This window comes from Anolis carolinensis, chromosome 4, assembly GCF_035594765.1.
Source record: "Anolis carolinensis isolate JA03-04 chromosome 4, rAnoCar3.1.pri, whole genome shotgun sequence".
Taxonomy (NCBI): Eukaryota; Metazoa; Chordata; class Lepidosauria; order Squamata; family Dactyloidae; genus Anolis; species Anolis carolinensis.
In genome coordinates this window covers 194,859,593-194,881,436 of record NC_085844.1, presented here as the reverse complement: position 1 = coordinate 194,881,436, position 21,844 = coordinate 194,859,593, and the positions used below count along the sequence as shown (strand labels likewise).

The 21,844-nt window shown below is 38.2% G+C and overlaps 1 protein-coding gene across 3 annotated transcripts in view; it reads right to left on the bottom strand.

Annotated features, from left to right (window-relative positions):
* ppard (peroxisome proliferator activated receptor delta) overlaps positions 1-21,844 on the bottom strand; it is an 82,846-nt gene that overhangs the window by 18,458 nt on the left and 42,544 nt on the right. For all 3 annotated transcript variants that reach the window (XR_010005780.1, XM_003220339.4, XM_062979690.1), the window contains exons 3-5: positions 10,343-10,581; positions 4,648-4,799; positions 3,353-3,491 (exon numbers count right to left, since the gene is read on the bottom strand). Coding sequence is in view for 2 of the 3 variants with exons in the window: in XM_003220339.4 (XP_003220387.1) it covers positions 3,353-3,491; positions 4,648-4,799; positions 10,343-10,478 (427 nt within the window). In the remaining variant the exon portion in view is untranslated. The remainder of the gene's footprint in view (positions 1-3,352; positions 3,492-4,647; positions 4,800-10,342; positions 10,582-21,844) is intronic.

Here is a 21,844-nt window from a genome sequence, read left to right as displayed (position 1 = left end):
CTTCGCTGTTATGTGAACTACCAGCAGGACAATTGGGCTTCCCTGTTACCGCTGTCGGAGTTTGCCTATAACAATGGTGTCCAGGCTTCAACTAAAGAAACCCCGTTCTTTGCAAACTACGGCTTCCATCCACGTTTCTTTCCTTCTGTCATTGAAACCTCAGAAGTTCCCGCAGCAGAGGACTGGCTGCAGGAACTCACAGCGGTGCAACAACTTTTACTCCAGCAACTAGACCAAGCCAAGGAGGACTATAAACGCCACGCTGACAATCATCGCCAGCCGGGCCCCGAAATCAAGGTAGGAGACCGGGTTCTTCTGTCCACTCGTTTCTTGCCCTCCCATCGCCCTTGCCGGAAGTTAGATGCCCGTTTCATTGGCCCCTGTGGTGGCGCAACTTAACCCCGTGACTTTCAAACTTCAACTCCCGCGCTCTATGCGCATACATCCAGTGTTTCATCGCTCTCTGCTCCTTCTGGCGGATGGTGTGCGCCCTGATGTAGACCGGCCGGCCCCCGCCCCTGTTTTGGTGGACGGAGAGGAGGAGTTCGAGGTTCAGGACATTTTGGATTCTCGCTTTCACCGCCCCCGCCTGCAATATCTCATTGACTGGGTGGGTTTTGGTCCCGAGGAACGCTCTTGGGAGGACGCTTCCACAGTCCATGCCCCCGATTTAACCCGCCGCTTCCATCAGACCTATCCCGCCAAGCCGCGGCCTCGCGCCTCGGGGAGAGAGTCCCAATTTGAGAGGGGGCTTGAGGAGGGGGATAGTGTGATGACTCATGGGCCATGTAGTCCCGTTCCTAGCGCTGTTGAGACAGATGAAGAGGAAAACTTGGTTTTTCCACCGTTTCAGCCAGAATTAGAACTTTCCCAGCCAGAATTGGAGCCCTTGCACCTGCAGGAGGTTTGCCTTCCAGAAATCTGCCAAACAAGCCCTGAGTCAGAATCTCCCCCATTTTCTCGCCGTAGTTATTATCAACAACAAAAAGGAGTTCAACAGGCTAATCGCAGAAGCCTGAGAATCGCAGCCAGGCATTCAGCTGATTAAGACTGCTTTCATGTGAACCTTTAGGGAGTCATGCATCTGGACACAGAGATTGACTTTCGGTTCTGGTTCCCCAGAGAAGTGTTCTTTGGTGGGAAAACGAGACCCTATTTAGGTTCCTTGCCCCGTAGGAATCTTGCAGAGTCAATTCGTCAGCAACTGGAGTAGGTTGTGTGTGGACAGCGCTACTCCCGCTTCCAAGCCTTCGTTCCCATTTCCAGCCTTGTTTTGCTCCACGGACCTTGCCTTGCTTCCTAGGACTCAGCCTTGCTTTCCAGGACCTTGCCAAGTATTTACCACGGATTTTGTCCCTGTTCCTCGTTCCTTGTTGCCTTGTATCAAGCCTTGTGTTTCAAGAATCAAGTTTACTTTCTAGCCTTACATCAAGTTCTTTGGACTAAGAACCTTGTCATCTCCCCTCACTTTGCTTGGCAAAGTGAGTGTTTCGGTTATTGGATTACAACTTTGGACCTTAATATTTTATATTGGACATTGTTTTCCTGGACTATAATTGACCTTTCCTGAAAGGTCATCTTCTGAACTATATTCTACACTTATTTTTATTGCCTTTACTTATTTCCTTAATAAAGATATTAGATAGATTCTGGCCTCTGTGTATGGTTATTGGTGCTCTGCAGCCTGGGTCGTGACACAGGGAAAGATCCACTCCCTTGTTCAAGGAGCTCCACTGGCTGCCGTTTATTTTCCGGTCCCAATTCAAGGTGCAGACTATCACCTATAAAGCCCTAAACGGTTTGGGACCCACCTACCTTCGTGACCGTGTCTCCTATCATAAACCTGCCCGATCCCTTCGATCGTCAGGGGAGGCTCTCCTGTCGCCACTGCCGATATCTCAGGCCCGCCTTGTGGGAACAAGGGAGAGGGCTTTCTCTGCTGTGGCCCCCTGATTGTGGAACTCACTGCCCGTTGAGATTAGGCAAGCCCCCACATTAGTAGCCTTCAAGAAAGACCTGAAAACATGGCTCTTCCGTTGTGCTTTTGGAGAGTAACTACTACATACTTCTTCTCTGTTGCTCCCCTCCAATATCTATCCTCTAGATTGCACCACTATTTTATGACCCTGTTCTTTGTGGTTTTTATTCTTATTTCTTTCTCACCCTGAGTTTTAACTTAGTGTTCATGTGGCCCGCCCTTGTTTTTATTGTTCCTCTGATTTTGCGTTGTAATGTATATTATCATTTATTGTATTGTTCAATGTGTTATGATTTGTTGTTCTTTTTATATTCTATTATATTGTATTGTTCTGGGCATGGCCCCATGTAAGCCGCCCCGAGTCCCCATTGGGGAGATGGTGGCGGGGTATAAATAAAGTTGTTGTTGTTATTATTATTATTATTATTATTATTATTATTATTATTATTATTATTATTATTATATAAAAACAGGAACGAAAGAAAAACATATTTCTATCTTGTCTTTCCTCCAGACAGCAAAAGTAGAGCTTGGAAAATTAGTTTTGGAAATCACAACTCCCAGAAACCCCCAGGCATCATGACTAAAAAGGTGAATTTTTAAGCTCTGAAGTATATTAAATATACACAGCCCATCTTCATTTCATGCTCAAATCATGCAGTGACATAGATCATCCAGGTAGATCACTTCAGTTGCTGAATGGGGACTTCCAAACTAATTATTAAACTGATAATGGACTCAAAATAATGTGCAACTACAGCAAACATCAGTAATCCATGGGGAGTAGCTGTTAAAGTAACTTTAAAAACATATTTACATATACTGAACACTCTTAAAAGGCTAAGAGAAAAGGAAACCCAAAAGCTGTTCCTACATATTGTAGAATAAATCAATTTATTGCATACTACTATGCATGTTTACTGAAATTAAATTCCGCTATCATCACTGGGGATTTGTATTTTCATATGTATTTATGATTGTCGTCTGATGGTCAAAATATATAGTATGTTAAGCAGGCATATCAAAACATACATTCACTCTCTTTTATAGAAAGCAGCTTTAGGGCCCCAAATCCAAATAGGAACTAAGATGTGCAGGAAGGGTTTGCTCCTCAAGTAATTATAATAAAAAAATCACATTGTGTTGCCATTTGCACCCATACACTTCTGTTTACATTTTAGGTAAAACCTCCACAGAGTCCTTCTATAAGCAATTTTACTTTTCTTGTAGAAAAATATGTACATTGCAGGTTTACTGGAATCCCTATATATTATTTATTTTTGCTATAATAGAAATGGCTTTTACAAGTGAAAACTGTTCATTTGGTTCCTTTCCTTCTATCCATCATTCAGATACAGAGGAAAGAGGCCTCACCATTGTGCGACATGCCTAAAGAGAGGCATTTCTGAAAGCGGCAGTACTGGCACTTGTTTCGGTTCTTTTTCTGAATCTTGCAGTTTCGCTCACACTTCTCATACTCCAACTTCATACGTATTGTTCGACGAAAGAAGCCCTGTTTGTAAGGGAGCAGAAGTTCATCAGATGTTGGAAAGGAACTGGAAGAGAAGTTGATTCTAAGGATAACACTTTATGTAAAACTGTTAGATTAACATTTTCAACAACAAGCAATGGAATTTCAAAACTGCAGACCACATGAATAAATGTTCACACAAAGAAAAGATTACAGTGACTTACACATTTTCATCCTATTATAGGTTGAGAATCTTGAATCCAAAATGCTTTACACCAGAAGCGTTTTCTATTTTTTCAAATACTGGTACCTCTTGGAGATAAGACCCAAGTTTAAATATGAAATTCCTCTATGTTTCATACGCAACTCATACTTACACATAGCCTAAATGAAATTATAAACACATTTTATATAATTTTGTGCATGAAATGAAGTTTCTGCACATTGAACCATCAGAAAGCAAATGTGTCACCATATCAGCCGCCCATGTGGACAATTTTGGATTATGGAGCATTTTGGATCCTGGAAAAGATTACTCAACCTGCATATAGAAAACAAGGCAAGAGGCAGACTGGTAATATCTTAAGTGGCCAGCAGAGGGAAAGGAATAAACAAATCCCAGCCTCTAGAGATCCCTGTTATCTCTCCACCCCCGTTTTTGTTTTTTGGCCTTGAGGATTTTGGCACCAGTAGCTCCGCTTTGTCGGCATCTGTGAGCGGGGGATGGAATTTTATGATTGCGAAACCAGCCAAACCATCTGGGGCCGAATATATTCACAGGTGCCCTGTAGCATATGTCAACCAAAGATAACTAATCTCTACATTCTCAAAGAGACCAAGGACACACCGGGAAACAGTGACACTAGAGACACAGCTATACAAAATCCCTAGATATACTTACTGATAAATTCCAGAGGGGTAGCCATGTCAATCTGAATTACTTTTAAGTCTGTTAGTACTGTCTTATTTCAAGGAGACGTTATTATTTTATGTCCTCTGAATACAACACCTTGTCTATTCCGTTCATTTGCAGTGTAGGGCTTGTGTTTTGCATTGCCAGAGCAAAGGTCTTTCTTAGATTTTTAACCTAAGAAGAAAAGATTCTGATTTCCTTCTCCTGTTCACTCACTGAAGACCAATGGTCTGCTTCCTCTAATCTACAGGTTGTAGACAGGCTGCATGTTGCTTTTGGCCATACCTTGCAACCTTCGCATGCGTGTACCCCGTAGTGAAACCCAGATGCCTTGTCTCCACAGACCCTGCATTCGACATTCAGACTTCCCGAGGCAGATTCATCACAGCCCATCTGTAGTTGGTCCGACAGGGAAGGAGAAGAGCTCTGTGAAAGATCTAGCAGGGAAGAAAAACAGAAAGCCATTATACTGCAATTCTTCAATGCTAGGCAGACAAAAACATAGCAATGCTACAGCAGAACCTTCTCATATCCCTTTCACATTCTCCAAACATAACCAAATAGTTTGAATTCACACACTGCTGGGTTTTGAAGGAAATACTATGATTACGAGGTTCAAGCCCTTACTCCAGCCATAAAACCCCACGGGGTGACTTTGGGCAACTGACCTTGGGCACTCTCATCTTCAGAGAAAGGCACTGGCAAACCCCCTCTGAACAAATCTTGTCACAAAAATCCTGTGATAAGAGTTGCCTTAAATCAGAAATGACTTCAAGACACACAACAGACCAGGCTTTGGCATGCATCTTACATCTCTGAGTAGAACTGCAATACAAACTCAGCTGTCTAATCTATTGTTTGTAGCACGTATGTCATTTCCTAATTTTGTTCATGCTCAGAAACAAAAAGGGGGGGGGGGGATGAACTAATTCTATCCTTGCAGTTCAGGCTGAGTTCTTGCAATAGTCCCCCCAAACAACACAAAACATTCAGGCAGTGAAATATCCTTAAAATATGGTTGTGAAGAAAACTTCTGTTCAGACTGGAGTTCTTCATCATTGAAAGCAGGTTAATGTTTCTTTCCAGTACAAGTGTTAGAACTGCTCTGCATGTCTCTTTCTTTTTCACCCTATAATCAAGCTAAATCACATTTTTCTTCTTGAAGAGAACCATGAACCCTTTTGTAGCCTTGACTGTCAAGGAACAGTTTATAAAATTATCAAAATAAGTTGATTCAATTTGAGCACAAGCAAACTGTATTAATCTTAACTCACTGACAAAAGTTTAGACCGTAAAGCCTGAAAAGCACCAAGACTTAAAGAGATATTTCCCCACTGTCTAGTCCACAAATCTAAACAAAGTTGTGAAAGAGTTTTAAAACCTTAAACTAAGAAGTTAATTTGCTTGGTTGGTTGTTTTACTTATTTCTGTACTTATTTTCTCCCCATATGGGAGAATTGCATTTGCACTTTAATCTTGCATTCTTCTTTGCATTTATACTTCAGTCTTCTTTAATTGGAAACCTAAAAATTAGGCATGTTCATGGAATGAAAATATTAATATTGCACCATAATAGCATTATTTCTAAAGCACCTGTAAACAACTTTAAAATTGGAATTGCAGTAGACATACTTCTATGAGATGAATTCAGTTCTACTTGCATTCACATTATAAGTGAGAGATACAAGTACAAGCAATTTGAATGATTTTGCCACATAAATATTTCCAGTTATCTGCAGACACTGTGGGGAAAAATTTAACATGACACAAAATGAGTTGATTTATTAATTTATGATTTTAATTTTAAAAAGGGGGGAAATGAGAAAAGAAAAATCGCTAAACCAATTAAAGGATGCTGAAGTATAGGTTTGTTTTACAACAGGTACCAACACACTTAAATGTGAACTATTAGCTTACGTTGTACAATACTGAACTAAGTGAGAAAGTTATTTGTTTAGAGTCTCCATACTATATTTACTTTCATAGTGGTTCTAACCCAAATAATACTATGGCAGTACAGGCAGTCCCCGAGTTACAAACATCCGAATTACAAACAACTCATAGTTAAGAGTTAAGTTACAAAAGTTACAAAACCCGCACGTTTGCGGATGATTTGGTTTGTTTAATAGAAGACCCTTTAAAACAATTTGATTTATGGTGGAAGACAATTGAAAATTTTGGGGAGGTGGCTGGACTGAAGATCAATAAAGAAAAAACTAAAATATTAACCAAGAATATGACTCAGAAGAACAAGGAGAAATTACAAGAAGTCACGTGAATAGAAATAGTTAAAAAAAATAAAATATTTAGGGATAGAGCTGACGGCAAGTAACGCACAGCTACAAAAAAATAATTATGACAGAAAATGGAGGGAGATTAAAGAAAGAATGAAAAGATGGGGGGCACTCCATCTTTCATTGTTAGGGAAAGTCGCAACAGTGAAAATGAAGATCTTGCCTGAGGTTTTATTTCTTTTTCAAAATCTACCAATTTTAAGAACTAAAAGAATATTAGATGGATGGCATAAAGAAATAAGGATGTTCATATGGGGGAACAAAAAGGCTAGAATAGGTTTTAAACATCTAAAAGATGATATTAGAAGAGGAGATCTCGGATTACCAGATCTGCAGCTGTACTATGATGCTGCGGCCCTGAGCTGGGTTAGGGATTGGTCTACTCTAAAGAATAGGAAAACACTGGACCTGGAGTGACATGATTTAAACAAAGGATGGCATAGCTACCTTTGGAAAGGGACATCCAACAAGGAAAGGAAATTTAAAAACCACTACTTAAGAGCGGCACTTATAGGAACGTGGGAAAATTATAAGAAAAGATTTTATACTAGGGTCCCATTGTGGTACTCTCCATTGGAGACAGAACATATGAGGGAACTACCAAGAAAAAGTTGGCTGACATACAGACAGTTATTAAATGTGGGAAATCAAGGAATCAGCCTCAAAACATATGATGAAATCAAACAATTTGAACCAACAATGACATGGTTAAACTATTGGCAAATAAAAGAGAGTTTTACAGAGGACAAAAAGACAGGATTTGAAAATAAAGATACATGCTGGGACAAAATATTAAAACTAGAAAAGAAAATAATAAAAATATTATATCAGCAATTGCTGGTTTGGGACACGGAAGAAGAACAAGTCAAAGAGGTGATGATAAAATGGGCAAGGGAAGTAGACCATACGATAAATATGTCAGAATGGGAATAGTTATGGAGTAAGAAACTCAAATTTACGTATGCAGTAGAATTGAAGGAAAACTGGTATAAGATCTTCTACAGATAGTACATAACACCGGAAAGGCTTGCGAAATTTAGTAAAGGGAAAGGAGATGTAAAATGCTGGAAGTGTGGGAAGCATACGGGAGATTTTATACACATGTGGTGGGGTTGTAAAAAGGTAAAAAAGTTCTGGCAGACCATTCATAAAGAAATGTAAAAAATAACCCAAGTAAAATTTGATTGGAAACCGAAGTACTTCGTATTAGGAATGACAGATTTTCAGATTGATCTAAATACTGATAAGCTTTTCACATACATGGTGACATCAGCCAGGATATGTCTAGCAAAACTATGGAAGACACAAGAAATCCCTTCTAAAGAACAATGGCTTCTAAGATTATTAGATATTAAAAATATGGACTTACTAACACAAATAATATCACAGGACAGTGCCTCAAGGCAAGAGACAAATTGGTCCAAACTGAAAGAATATATGCAAAAAGAAAATATTGTACACTTGTAAAATATGGTAAGAAATTATCCTAGGCCTCAAAATATGTTCAGAAATTTGGCTGATAAATATTTAGAAATGAAGAAAACGCTTTGAAGTGCAGAGGCTCTGGAAGGAAAATTTAATGTTGTTTGGGGTATTGTATTGTTTTTTGTTTTTTCTGTTTTATTTTTTTTGTTTGTTTTTGTTTTCTTTTTCTTCTTTTCTCAGTTTCTTCAATTTAATCTGTTTCTAAATTTATTTCATTGTGCTCCTACGTTTTATGTATTTTTAAAAGCATAAATAATTTTTTTAAAAAAAGAATGATGGTGAGGAAACAGGAAGTGAGAGAAATGTTTTTAAATGTTCATTTATTTCTCATTGTAAATTTGGTTTTAGAGATTATTGTTATATAGATGTATGGTGATTTGTATTGTTTTTATAATGCTGTGAGTTGGTTTGGGTCCCATTTAGGGAGAAAAGAGGGATACAAATTATTATTATTATTATTATTATTATTATTATTATTATTATTGACACAATGACATAGTAGACACAGCAAACAAGATAGATATGCTGGATTTCGTATCACAAAATCACAAGTCAAACACTTCCCAAGCGTTTAGGACTGTGTGATGTATTTTCGGATGATGCGTGCAGATCCCAGTAGGGTGGCCTTTTGCAGTTGGCAGATCATAATTTTGTCAATGTTTATTGTTTCCAAATGCCGGTTAAGATCTTTTGGCATGGCACCCAGTGTGCCGATTACCACCGGGACCACCTGTACTGGTTTCTGCCAGAGTCTTTGAAGTTCGATCTTGAGGTCCTGATAACGGCTGAGTTTTTCCTGTTGTTTTTCATCAATCCGACTGTCACCTGGTATGGCGACATCAATAATTCAAAAAAATTTCTTTTCCACAAGTGTGATGTCTGGTGTGTTGTGTTCCACAACTTTGTCAGTCTGCATTAGAAAGTCTCACTGTATCTTTGTGTGCTCATTTTCCAATACCTTTGCAGGTTTGTGATCTCTATTATTGTTATTGTTATTCTACTGCTAGGAAGGCAAATTTACTCCTGAAAGAGTTATAATGGGCAAAAGGTCTACTGAAGCTTTCTTACCAATCCTTGTTTTCACAACAAGCCATTTTTTTTCAAAATCCAATTCTCACAGGGACAGAGTGAGGTGAAATCTTCTGAAGAAGGGCAGAGACAGCAAAACAAATGTCACAGCGGTGTTAACCCTTCTCTATGCTACCCAAAGCTATATGGCTGAAATTACACTTTAAAATGTACTTGTTCTGACTGACATACGAATTCAACTTAAGAACAAACTTACAGAATCTATCTTGTTCATAATTTGGGGACTGCCTGTATACTATTTCGAGGCAAGATGCAAGTCTGTAGGCAGACCCAATCTCAATTTATTCTACTTTTAATAGCTGCAATGTGTAGTATAAAAATATAGCACTATATATACACTAATAATAATACTAAAATTATATGGCTATTCTAATGCTACAGTTTGTACAAAACATATTAATCTTGAGTTTCTCTACCTTGGTCCTATTGCAATCAAATAGAATATAACTGTACTAACTAGAAAAACAACAAAAGGCTGGGGGGCAGGGTTGTACAGATAATCTAGTTATAAGATGGAATCTTGTCAGTGCAAAATTCAGGCATAGTTATGCCAGCATATCTAAGGATGCAGGAAGGAAAAGTCTGTAGAACCTTTGTCTTCTTTCCGTCATCAGCATACGATCCTGGAAAAGCACCAAGGCAGACCACCAACAGATTCCTTCCTGTCCATTAATTCCTGGGCAAGTTCAGTAAATCAATGGGTCCTGCTGGTGGATTATCTGCACTGTCTACCTCTTCTACTGGAATATGGACTATCTGGTCCCTATCATTCATGGCCTAGGAAGAACCAGGCATAAGGAAAAACTCAAAGTTGGGACAATGGTAATAATGCAAAGGGAGAGCAGTTTATGCATGGAGCTCAGCAGAGACAGCAAGAACAGCAGATGAGGTAGGATATAGGCAAAGACATTAACCTGAAAGAGAACTTCTACAAAAAGGCACTGTTTAGAAACATTAGAAGAGGTGACAGAATTACAAAAATAGAGGAAATGGATGTTTTCTAAATTAACCCAACAAGCAACCTGCAACAGCTTAAACTGAAGAGAGACTATTCTACATATAAAAGGTAAGCACGATGAATGTGATGTGTTGCTCCACCTCTCAGATCTTACCAGTGTAGCTAATAGAAGCTGCTGAATTATCTGGTCCTTCATTTGGGTCTGAGGCTCCACCTACGGCTGTCACAGCCTCTTCCTCTTCTTCCTCCTCTTCCCTGACCTCAGGTACTTCCTCCTTTGGCTGTTGCATAACTGATCACCACCCTTCACTGCCAAGGCTGCAGCCCCTGTCATAGCTCTGGCATCATCTGCGCCTGTCTGGAAAAGGGCCTCGATCAGGCTGCTCTACTAACCTTCAGGAAAAAGAAGAAAAATGCTGAAATGTATGAATCAACAACAAAAACAGCCTGTATTACGAAGTTTTCTCTAGCGCTTCATGGCCAACTAAACCTTATGTGTATAGTGGGATTTGAATAATCTGTGCAACAATATCCCCAAACTGTATTCAATGCAAGCTCATCATTTTCCAACTATGTGCATTTTCACAGATTAAGAATACTGATGGCAAGGAAAGTGATAACATTCAAGAAAGAAGATTTATGAGCTGTTCCCAGTGACATATGAAGAAAAATAGGAACCTAGGAAACAGAAGCATGTCCTATTGTTTAATCTTTGAATCCATGGAAAATCCCTTTAACATGCACCCCAAACTTTGAATTCATTATTTGCAAAACCAATCTTTCTCATAAATAGAAGGGAAGCCCCTAAAAGGGAAAAAAGTGCTGCTAATCTGGGTCTACTTTGCTAACTTTGCAGAAATGATGTGCATTTTTCAGAATGTTATTTGCACCTTGGTCGTGATCCCTCTGCACAGTGTAGTTTGCACAGTGATTGTCACACACATAGGAATAGTTCTTTGTTTTCTTTGGGAATAGGCTGAAAGACATACCGTAGCTGCCAGCCACATCCTGAGTACTCATCTCATTCATTACATTTATCCATGTGAAGGTTTGCCCGGGAATAGTTGACTTATGTATATACATAAAACATACTGTGTTATCAGGCCTTAAAATATCTCTTTCTCTCTCTCTCTTTTTTAAAACTCAAGTCGGAATATTTCATACAGTGAAGCTGCTGAAAGCAGCAGTTCCAAGCAGCTGACTGATGTATGTACAAGTGTGCGTTTCTTAATACTTCCCCCCCCTTTTTTTTTTTTTGGTAAAATGCTTCCCTTTTTCACTCCCATTAAGCTGCCAGAGAATATTATACAGTTGTAAAACAGCTTGAAGGAAGTGACAGAAGAAACTCCTCTCTCCTTTAAGCCGTTTCCCACTTCATGTGGCTGCTTTGGTATCTTATTTACAAAGTAAACAGCAAAAGAAACTCTACAACAATATACTTAATATGCAGTTCAACCCAATGTTTAATATACAATTCAACCTTTGTGTCTGATTCATCAAGAAATCTCTTGTTTCTTTATTCAGACTAAAGGTTCGGATTTCTTTCTTTGTGCTATAGACTTGAAACTACTATCCTTTCACACAGAATTTCAATATGCAGGAATCATGCAGCCATAGAATTTCCTTTTATGCTGAATGAGGCTGTGCAAATGATATGATAATGGTTGCCTTTAATCTGCCTTTAGATGAGGACATTAAATGTTTGAGGTGTGGATAACAATCTATCGGGCTAAAGGATAACATTTTCCATCTATAAACTCACCTACATTTCTTCCCATCAGTAAAAAACCACCTATAATCTTTGCTCTTTATGGACTTCCTTCAAAAAGTACATATTCTTCCTAAGCACACTGCTCACACAAATGCGGACTCAGAGTGCAATAGTAACATCTTCTGACCATTGAATGATAAATGGTAAATGTTCATCTTTCAACCTTGGGGTATATATCTTTTTGAAACAGTAAAAGGATTCAAAATCCAATAATGTGGAGCCTCAATTAATTTTCAAGTCAGAAGAATATAATTTAAAAGAACACACGTTTCCATTTGTCTACTGCAAAATGAATATATTGTAACACATTCAACCAAAAAGAAGTTATAGGACCACTGAACATGCTCACATATATATGCCACAAGGAAACTTTTGCTGTGTTATACTACCAACGTTTAGCTAAAGTAGACAAATTTCTTTCTAAAAAGGACATAATAATGACCAATATGTACACGTTTAAAGATCAAACAATATATTAATTCTTGGTCTGGATTCAGGAATACACAGCCTTGTAAAGGCTTGGATCCTAAGGACCCACTGAATAAATACTTTACTACACAGAACATCAATGGTCTGGAAACGTCTTAATATCTGAACAACAGAAAATGTATTTAAATGTTATCTGGATCAAGAGTATCATGCCTGTCAGTTAAGCGCAATGACTAAAGAACGTGGAATCATCACTTGTATTTATAGGCAAGAGGCTATATGAGTTCATAGAAACAGATGCAGTTATACTCAGATTCTGTTTTTGATATACCACTTTGCTTCCAAAGTAGTTTGAATCAAAATGCATACAATACGCTCAAAATTTAAACCATGTATGTTTGCACAGTTGAGGAAACTGGAGTCTGTGAGAGGATAGACATCAATAAAACGACAAAATTGAATGGCCAGGTTACTAGGCTAAATGCCAACCCTATAAATGAATAACAGTTAATGAACCAGCACCTAATACTTGCCAATTCAAATATATATTGCATTTGATACAAGAGGAAAGCTAGCTATTACACTTGAATCATACAATGGGTCGGCAAAAGGGAGCTACTATGACTGATGACTTGCTAGGACAACCACTTCCCTAGGATCAGCTGAGATCACACCACCTTCCATTTTCCTTTGAGATTCTCAGAATTTTTTTTAGAGTTCTATGTTTATCCTTTATTCAGCATGTTTTAACGAATCCTACTTTTTGTTGCCAAAATAATTTGTTCTGAGTCATTTCTTGCCTCACAGGAAGGCACTGGCAATCCTACTCTGAACAAATCTTCTGAACAACTCTTGCCAAGAAAAGACTGTGATAGGCCTTGGGGTTGCCATAAATCAGGAACAACTGGAAAGCACACAACAACAAACAGAATATACACTAAAAGAAAACAACATAATGCATTTATAAAACTAAAATGGAGCACACACATATCTTACATAATTTAAAATGTTACACCTTATATTGTTTCTTATTTTCTAGGATACGTTCTTCATGAAATTTTTCCTAACAGCATTAGTGCATGTGTTTTTCATAGAAACTGGGAGGTGAACTGATCACTGTTCGGGGGAGATTTATCTGCCTTCCTCCGAGGCTGCAAAGAAAAGAAAGGGTGGACAAAATGTGATGTTGGATTCATCCAACCTCAACATTTTCTACATAAATTTTACTCCCTTCAGAATAATTCACCTAACATTCATTATCTAAGATTTCATAACACTACAGGCAGGAGCCAACACAACGAAACTATTACTGTGGAGTGATGCCCAATTTATGATTTCAATGAAACTATTAAATGGACTGCATTAGTTCATTCATGGGGTCACCATTAGTGGACAGGTGATTTAAAGCACACATACATAAACATATAATCTTTCTCTTCACCTGGAATCAGAAAAAATTGATAAAACAGGACAGAGATTGATTTTTTTTTTTTAAAAAAAACACAAATCAGGGTTGTATCTTAGAATGCAAAGGCCTGTTTAGCATGGTTTCTCAATCAGATTCACTGGAACCCTAGGGTTTTAGGCAAGTTGCCAACAGTACCTTGAAATTGTGCCTGAAAAAAATTAAACATTTCTTGAGCTATAAATAAAACAAGTTTTATACAGACATTCCCTGAGACCTGAAACTAATTCCAAGTGTACCTCCAAATAAAAGATTTAGGGAGGCAGCTCTATAGAAAATGGAGAAGAGGAAACTCACTATGAGAAAACTGTTTCATACATTTATATTTTTGTTTTGTGCATCCACTCATGATTAATAAAATAGTTATAACCAACACTATTCCACGAAATGGAATGACTGATTTCTCATTCTGAAACATAAAACATATAAATATAGGCAGATTTGATCCTTATATGTGTCACTGTGATGCTTACCCAAGCAGGCATAATTAATTCCAATATTCCTTCCTTTCAGAACCATCTGAATTTAAAATATCAATATTTTAGTTTTTGGGGCAAAGGCAAAATATGCCCAAATTGTTAATTAATAGACACTGTATTTCCCACAACAATAATATGTCTGGTGTACACATGTGTGTACTCATGCGTGCCTTCAAACTTATCAATTTATAGTGAACCCATGAATTCTTTCTTTGGCATTTTGTCAGTTTCTTCATCTTGTTGGTCCCATTTTAGGAGGCAACCCCTGGCAGTGAGACCAGGACGATGCCTGTTGGCAGAAACCCAGGCAAGTGATTTACCTGAGCTGCCCATTTTAAATGAGTCCCTGCTTTGGCGAGCAAACAGATTGAAATTAGCCAGCAAGCAAGGAGAGAAGGTGATTTTCAGCCAAGGAAGGTTTTATTATCTGCAGATAAGATGCTAGCTAGTGATACATTCATAAAGTAGATAGCATCCAGAATAAAGTTTCATTGCTCTTTTTATACATAGGCTGCAGCGAAGCCTCTAATTCTGACCAGTCACAGCCACTGGCCAGCGTGGGCTGGGAACAAAGGATGATTAAGTGTCGATGAATGGGGTTCCTTTTACTGAACAGGAAAAATAACAAAGTGATTGAGGGCATCTTTGGCCCTACTCAGGAATGCTAGTGTCTTATGAGATGAACATGGCATGGCCCTTAATAGGGCTGGGCTGGCGGTTCCAGACCCCAGAGAAGCAAAACATCATATATTAATACAATCATGCAAAAATGACAGAGGTTGGGGTTTGGCTGTAGACATGCTGATTTTCCCCTCCGATGAGAGAGGTCCCGTTCATCAAAGGTGCAGGTGGTGAAATTGGTTCTTCCCCAGGGGGCAGGAAGAGGTGATTGCCCTGCCCGAGTAAGCTATTGTGTTGCAATGTCCAGGTAAAGTCCAAGATATGGGTGAGGCTGGAAATTGATGAGGAAATTCCCAGCTTGGTTTCTTTCCCCCGGGTGATGTAATTGTGTGGGATGCAAGACATCTTTGGGTTCAGGAACAAGGTTTCCCACAAAGGGAAGGAATGGGGATCTCAGGAGCATAAAACATTTGGTTAACACAACATATAAGCAAAATAGGAGCACATAGGAAAAACATGGAGCATTTAGAGCAAATTATATACACGAGAGACTTAGTTTTCCAAGGTACCTTTAACAAGCCAGGCTTCTTAGAGGAAAAAGGGGAAGGAAGGCAGGCAAAGTGGAAGAAAAGGAGGAAAGGGGGAAAAATGAGGAAGGAAGAAAAAGGGAAAGGAAAGAAAAGAGTGAGGAAAGGAGAAAGAAAGGAAGGGAAGGAGGAAGAGAGGAAGAAAAGTAGGGAGAAGAAAAAAGAGAGAAACAAAGGAGACTTCAGTGAGTGGGGACCTGGCCCAGGTAAACTAGACATCCCAAGGACCTGGGAGTGGTTTTCTCATGCAACAATCTGAAATATAGCCTACAGCACTAATATTTCTGGGTGGTCACCCATCCAAGTACTAACTAGACCCGACCCTGCTTAACTTCCAAAATAAAAAAGGATCTGGTGCCTTTAAGATACAAGACTAAAAAAAACCCTCAGAAAGAAACAGCAGTTCAAAACACAAGATACAGTATAGTCCTTTGGCCTTAGAGCTTGGCCTTTTTCTGTCATTTCTATGCAGCTACTTCAGTGTTTGAACGCAAATATGCACCCGAGCCAAAGAGAATTTTGAAAAAATGTTATGTTTGAATAAACATGTTTGAACTATGTTTGAAAGAAGAAATATATGAAATTATGTACCTTAAACCTTTGAAAGAGCTAGAAAAAATATATTATTATTGTTTTTTATGGAGTTGTTTTTTCCTATAATGCTGTGCCCCAGTACTTTTTTCTGAATTATCGGAAAATATTTTGAATGTGAGAAAACAAGGACGCTATAAAGTGGAGACAATATAACTGGTTGGTCCAGAAAAAGCAACAAATATATATACAAATAAGTCACTCTTTCCGAGTGTGTCTAAGTTACAATCAGATCTTGGGATACTACAGATAACTCCTAGGATCAGATAATCCCAGATGTTTCCATATATGCAATTTTTATCTGAAAATGTACCTATGTAAACATGCTTGTTTCCCTCCTTCTCAGAGTGATAGCTCTATTCAGTTATCTATTTTTGGATCTATAGAAGATATTTCTCTACTAGCTTAAATAGTCACCTTTGTTTCATTTTTAGTCAAATTTTATGTGAAAAGCACAGGAAAAATATTGCCATGTGCTTTTAAATAAGTGAAGAGAGCTCTCCCTTCGTTCCTCATAAAGGATACTGAGACCCCATTCACGTACAATGTTATCCTTGGCCCACTCACGCAACTTGCACTGTAGGAAATGGCAGACAGAGAGGAAAAATGTCCACTGTAGTTTGAAAGTAATGAATGGGGTCCTTTAAAAAAAAAACCCACCTACATAAAAATGAATCTAGGACCTTCAGCAAGAGCATCCGTTAGAGATCTGGTAGTGTTAAGATGGAGTGAGGTGTGGAAACATATACTAAGACACCTAAACAGTAATTACTTAATTACTGTAAGATTTTCCTGGTCTTTAAAATTCATCAGAGCCACAAAAGTAATATTTTACTTAGAAGAATTATGCATACATTCCCTTTCTTCGGAGCACTTTAATATTACGGTATTTTGGACTATCCCATTATCCTGCTGCTCCCACAACAGTAATCTGTTTGTTTGGGCAAGCTCAAATTTGCTGCTAACTCCTTAAGATGAATAGTCACAGGTCACCTTACTTTGAAACATTAGCCTTGCCTAAATAACAGAAATCAAACCTCCTAGATATATATCCTACAAACATTTACAATCCAAGTGACTTACTGTATATACTTATGTACAGGAAGTCTCCAAGCTAAAAATTGTATTTGTTTGTAAGTCAGAACAGATACATTTTTCCAGTGTAACTCCAGCCATATATATGAAAATGAAGCAAAACAAACACCGCAGGGGTGTTAACCCTTCCCTATGCTAACCAAAATGTAATACACACACATATACACATACACACATATATACACACACATACACATACACATACATACACACATACACACACACTTATATAAACCCCTGTGGTGTTTTGTTTTGCTGTCTGTGTTCCTGTTCAGAAGAGTTCACTTCATTTTCTGTCCCTGTAATAATTGGATTTTGAAAAAAAATGTGGAAACAAGGATTGGTGATAAAGCTTCAGTGGAGATACCTTTTCCCCATGATAACTCTTCCAGTAGTGAATTTCCCATCTGAGGGATAGATTCCTCTCATTTGTTGTCTCACCTCCATTCTTTACTATGGGTTCTTTGTAACTCAGGAACTACCTATATACATTTAAACTTTTCAATTAAAAAAATGACCCATATAACCTGGGTCAATTATCCGAACAGGAACCCCTTCTCTAACCAGAGTGACAGAAGGAGATTTGACCAGTGTTGTCAAATTCTGGGTCCCCAAATGTTTTGGCCTTCAACTCCCAGAAATCCTAACAGCTGGTAAATTGGCTGGGGTTTCTGGGAGTTGTAGGCCAAAAACCTGGGCACCCACAGATTGAGAACCACTAGCTTAGACCATTTTGCAGCACCTAATAGAAGCACCAGCCCCCTCTACTCTCCCCACTGTCATGCCATTTCAGGCATTTTTATTGTGTAGGTGGGGAAATGGCAGAGGCTGAAGCCAGTGGCGAATGCGCCCCTCTCCGTTTTCTATGGAATGACCCTCAACTTATCCATAGGTCATATCAAAATCCCAAATTTTGGCTCCCAAATCTCCCTTGGACTTGTACATAAGATTGATTAACAGATATAAACAGTATATGGAGATTTTACAAAGAAAGTGTAAGCCTAAAAGAAAAAATATCATTCTTTGCCATTCAAAGATCATGGTGCAAGATGCAAAACATGAAGGGGAATAATCTATAGTCACATTCTGGGAAGATTCAGAAATTATTATTATTATTATAAGAGAAACATAAATGGCCAACATGAAAATTATTATGGTTTCAAAACAAGAGTATATCTATTTATTGGAGTTGTTCTCTCACAGGTATATTTTACAGCTATGATTTACAGTGCTACTTAGATAAGGTACTTCCACTTTAGTGAAAGTTCTCATTTAGTTCTAGCTTGTTAACTGGAACTAAAGGTGTTTCTAGATAAGTCTTTAGTGGTAGAAGCATTTCATGGGGCTGAAGGATCAGATGACAGCATTTTCTGTTTTTAACCCCCTGGGTACGTTTACTGCTTCTTCCAACCTTTCTTTCTTGCTACAGAAAACCAATTAAGAAAGAAAAGGGAGAACATATATAACCAGGTCTTTCCACTAGTAGTGTTAAGGGGTATTACACCTGTATAAAGGCCAAGGTGTCGAATATACCTACATTGGACTTAATCCATAGTTAATACTAGGCCTCAGTCAAATCAGCAAGACCAAATCTAACAATGTCAAACTAAAATCTCACCAAAATTGAACTAGTGAAAGCTACCTTTTAAAGTGAAATGTTTTGGATCAGGGCAGAAGTGCTCTGTGTAGTAATTACAACATCCTGCCAAATTAAACACATTATGCAAATCAGGAAAACATCTATTTTTCTATACTTCTATTTTTCCTCTGCATTCCAAAGGTGCGTATGTCTGTGCGGTGGGGGTGTTCCTGTAGAGTTGGTGCTTACTTAAAAGCCTCACCCATTTCAGTGGATAAAAGCAAGGCCAGCTTTCATTCTAAGTCAAGCTAACACAACAAGAAGGAAAGCAGCTGTTAACAGTAGTAAGTAATCAAAACACAGTAAAGGAAGCTGAGAGCAGCACAAACACAAAGGAACATTGTGCCTAAGGCATTAGTGGTTGGCTCCAAGGACACCACATGAGAGGAGTTTTTTTATTGACTATAAAATGAGCGGGGAAGAGAAGTTTTCTGCTTCTGTCACTGAGATGACAATAGCAAAAATGCTCCAGGGCGGCCCATTCAAGTTTCTAGCAGAGTTTGTCCACACCAACAACACTGTTTGCAGAAATGAGATCTAATTTAAGAGAGTCAGGACTGAGAATATTTTCCTTCTTCAGTCTGTCAGGAATCTACGCCTTTTGATTTCCTCCTTTCTTTCCCATGGGTTTGGAGGATAAGAGATTAAATCAGGGAGAAACAATGTCCAAGAACAGGGGTGCAGTGGGGAGACTCATCCACATGTGTCAACATTAAAAAGAAGCAAAATAAAAATAAACTGCAGGCGCACGTGTGCTAAATTACTGCTCCCATGGAGTGGCTTAGCTTCAACAGTCATACTGGTCAAATCAAGCAACTTCCACATATACTCAAAAGCTGCATCTTGAATTATGATCTCCTTGCTACGTAAACAAAGTATAGCATTTGTTGTACATACCCAGCTGTTGTATTTCATGTGCCTGCGTCATTCCCATTTGTACCTAGAAATGATCTAGGAAACAGCAGTGAGTTTCTGCCACAAGTGCATGCCTTCCTATCCCCTACTGACTGTGTGGGAGAGGAGAGTACGTGCATTTGCGGCACAGGTTCACTGTAATTTCTCAGAACTTCTAATTAATAAAGAAAAGACTGTGTACATTAACTACAACAGCTGTATATGTGCAACAAATGCTAAACTTTGTTCATGTTACCAAACTGCCCTGGGAGTTAGTGATCACTTTTTGCCATTGTGTTGCCACTTGGAACATATTTTGGAACATATTAATAGCATTGGGCAATCCATAGCTCTCCTAATATTGTTTGACTTCAACTTCCATCAATCCTAGTCAGCACAGCCAATTGACAGGGATGACAAACAGAATCCAAAACTATTTCAAGGGTCAAATATTCTGTAACCCTGTTGTACAAAACCTTCCCACTTTTAGTGGCTATTGCTAAACTTGCCTGTAACAGCCTGAAACTCATTCCACTCACCAGGTTATAGAGTATTTTACCTTCTTGTTCTCAACTTCTTTGAACCTTACTTGCTTTAAGTTCTTTGCTTAACTCACTTCCTCTGTCCTGCTGTTCCTTCACTTCCTTATGATCTGGGTTGGACTGACCTCTTAATATATGCCCTTCTCAGATTTCAAGACTGGATTATATTTTATGAGAATCCCAATAAATCAGACCTGTCCTGTCTTTTTGCTTCATTCACATTTTTAAAACTAAAGGGAAATAATGTTTCATAAATAATTTTTAATAAGGACAAAGAAATATAAACACAATCTGAATTTCAGAATTGCATGAGACCTTCCTTTAGGAAAAAGTCTCTTTCAATTTTTGCATTGTAATGGAAGGCAGGCTTTGGAAAAAAATCGTAATACTTTTTTTTTGACTTTTTTTTTCAATCTGTGTCATGCTCTTTAATATCAGTATTTAATAGCAATCACAAACAATGATCCCTGTTCAAATGGCAACCATCCAGCTGGTAATAGAAATCTTGGAGCAAATCTAGGAAGAAGGCTAGCCAGCCATTATTGGGTTTCTTACAATCAAAATCCTGTTCTTAACCTTAATAAAGATTTTTTATATCTATACAAAAATGTTTTTAGACTTTAGAGATAAATAAATATCTTACACAAGGCAATGCTTGACTATAACTTAACCATAAGGCCCAAGTTTGCTTAATGCACAGTACTGCACAGCTTGTTATTAATGACATTATTTGTCATTTCTGTCTCAGAGCATACATCTCAAGGGAAGAAAGTGTGGCAGAGTAAAAATATGCCAAAAATCTCTACATTATTTTTAGGCAGGGAAGAAAAATGAACAGCTGATGACCAAATGAAGCTTTTGAGTTTTCAAAACAAATGTCCGCAATGGATTTTTCGAGGAGTGATTCAGACATTTCCTCTAGTAGCATATTCAGGCAGTACTTGCAACAGAACTGAAGCCAAAATATATCCACAGAGGAACAAGTTGTTCAGGGTCAAGCCTGAGGTTTTCAGATAGAATTTTTTTTAATTTATATTTAATGGAGGGGTATCTTCTCTAACCTGTTCTCGGAAAATGTAGATACCTTGCAACATTTCACTGCAAGTTTAGTTCGTAGTTTCCGATTTTCTGCTAAACCAAAGAATTTACATCATTATATCTATGTAAGTAAATTAATAATATAGAAAAATGTAGCTTAGTTAAACACCTGAACATACTACCTTTTAACCAACTCTCATACTAGAATATCTGTGAGTATTGCTATGTCCTATTTCACAGCTTAGTGGTGGAGAGGCCATTTGTGCAGGAGTTCATCTCAATCATAAAATTCTTAAAGATATTACTTCTCTGAACCTTCTGCCTCGTACACCAACTTCTTGGCACGAAGTCATGTACTACCATAAGTCCCAGTTAAGTCCCTTCCTTGATAACTGACCGCCCTTGATAACTCACTACCTTAATTTTATCTTTTGGAAGAATATGAGTGATACTTTTAAAAATAGTTCCTCATGTGCATATATATTGTAGGATAAGTTGCTTTTCC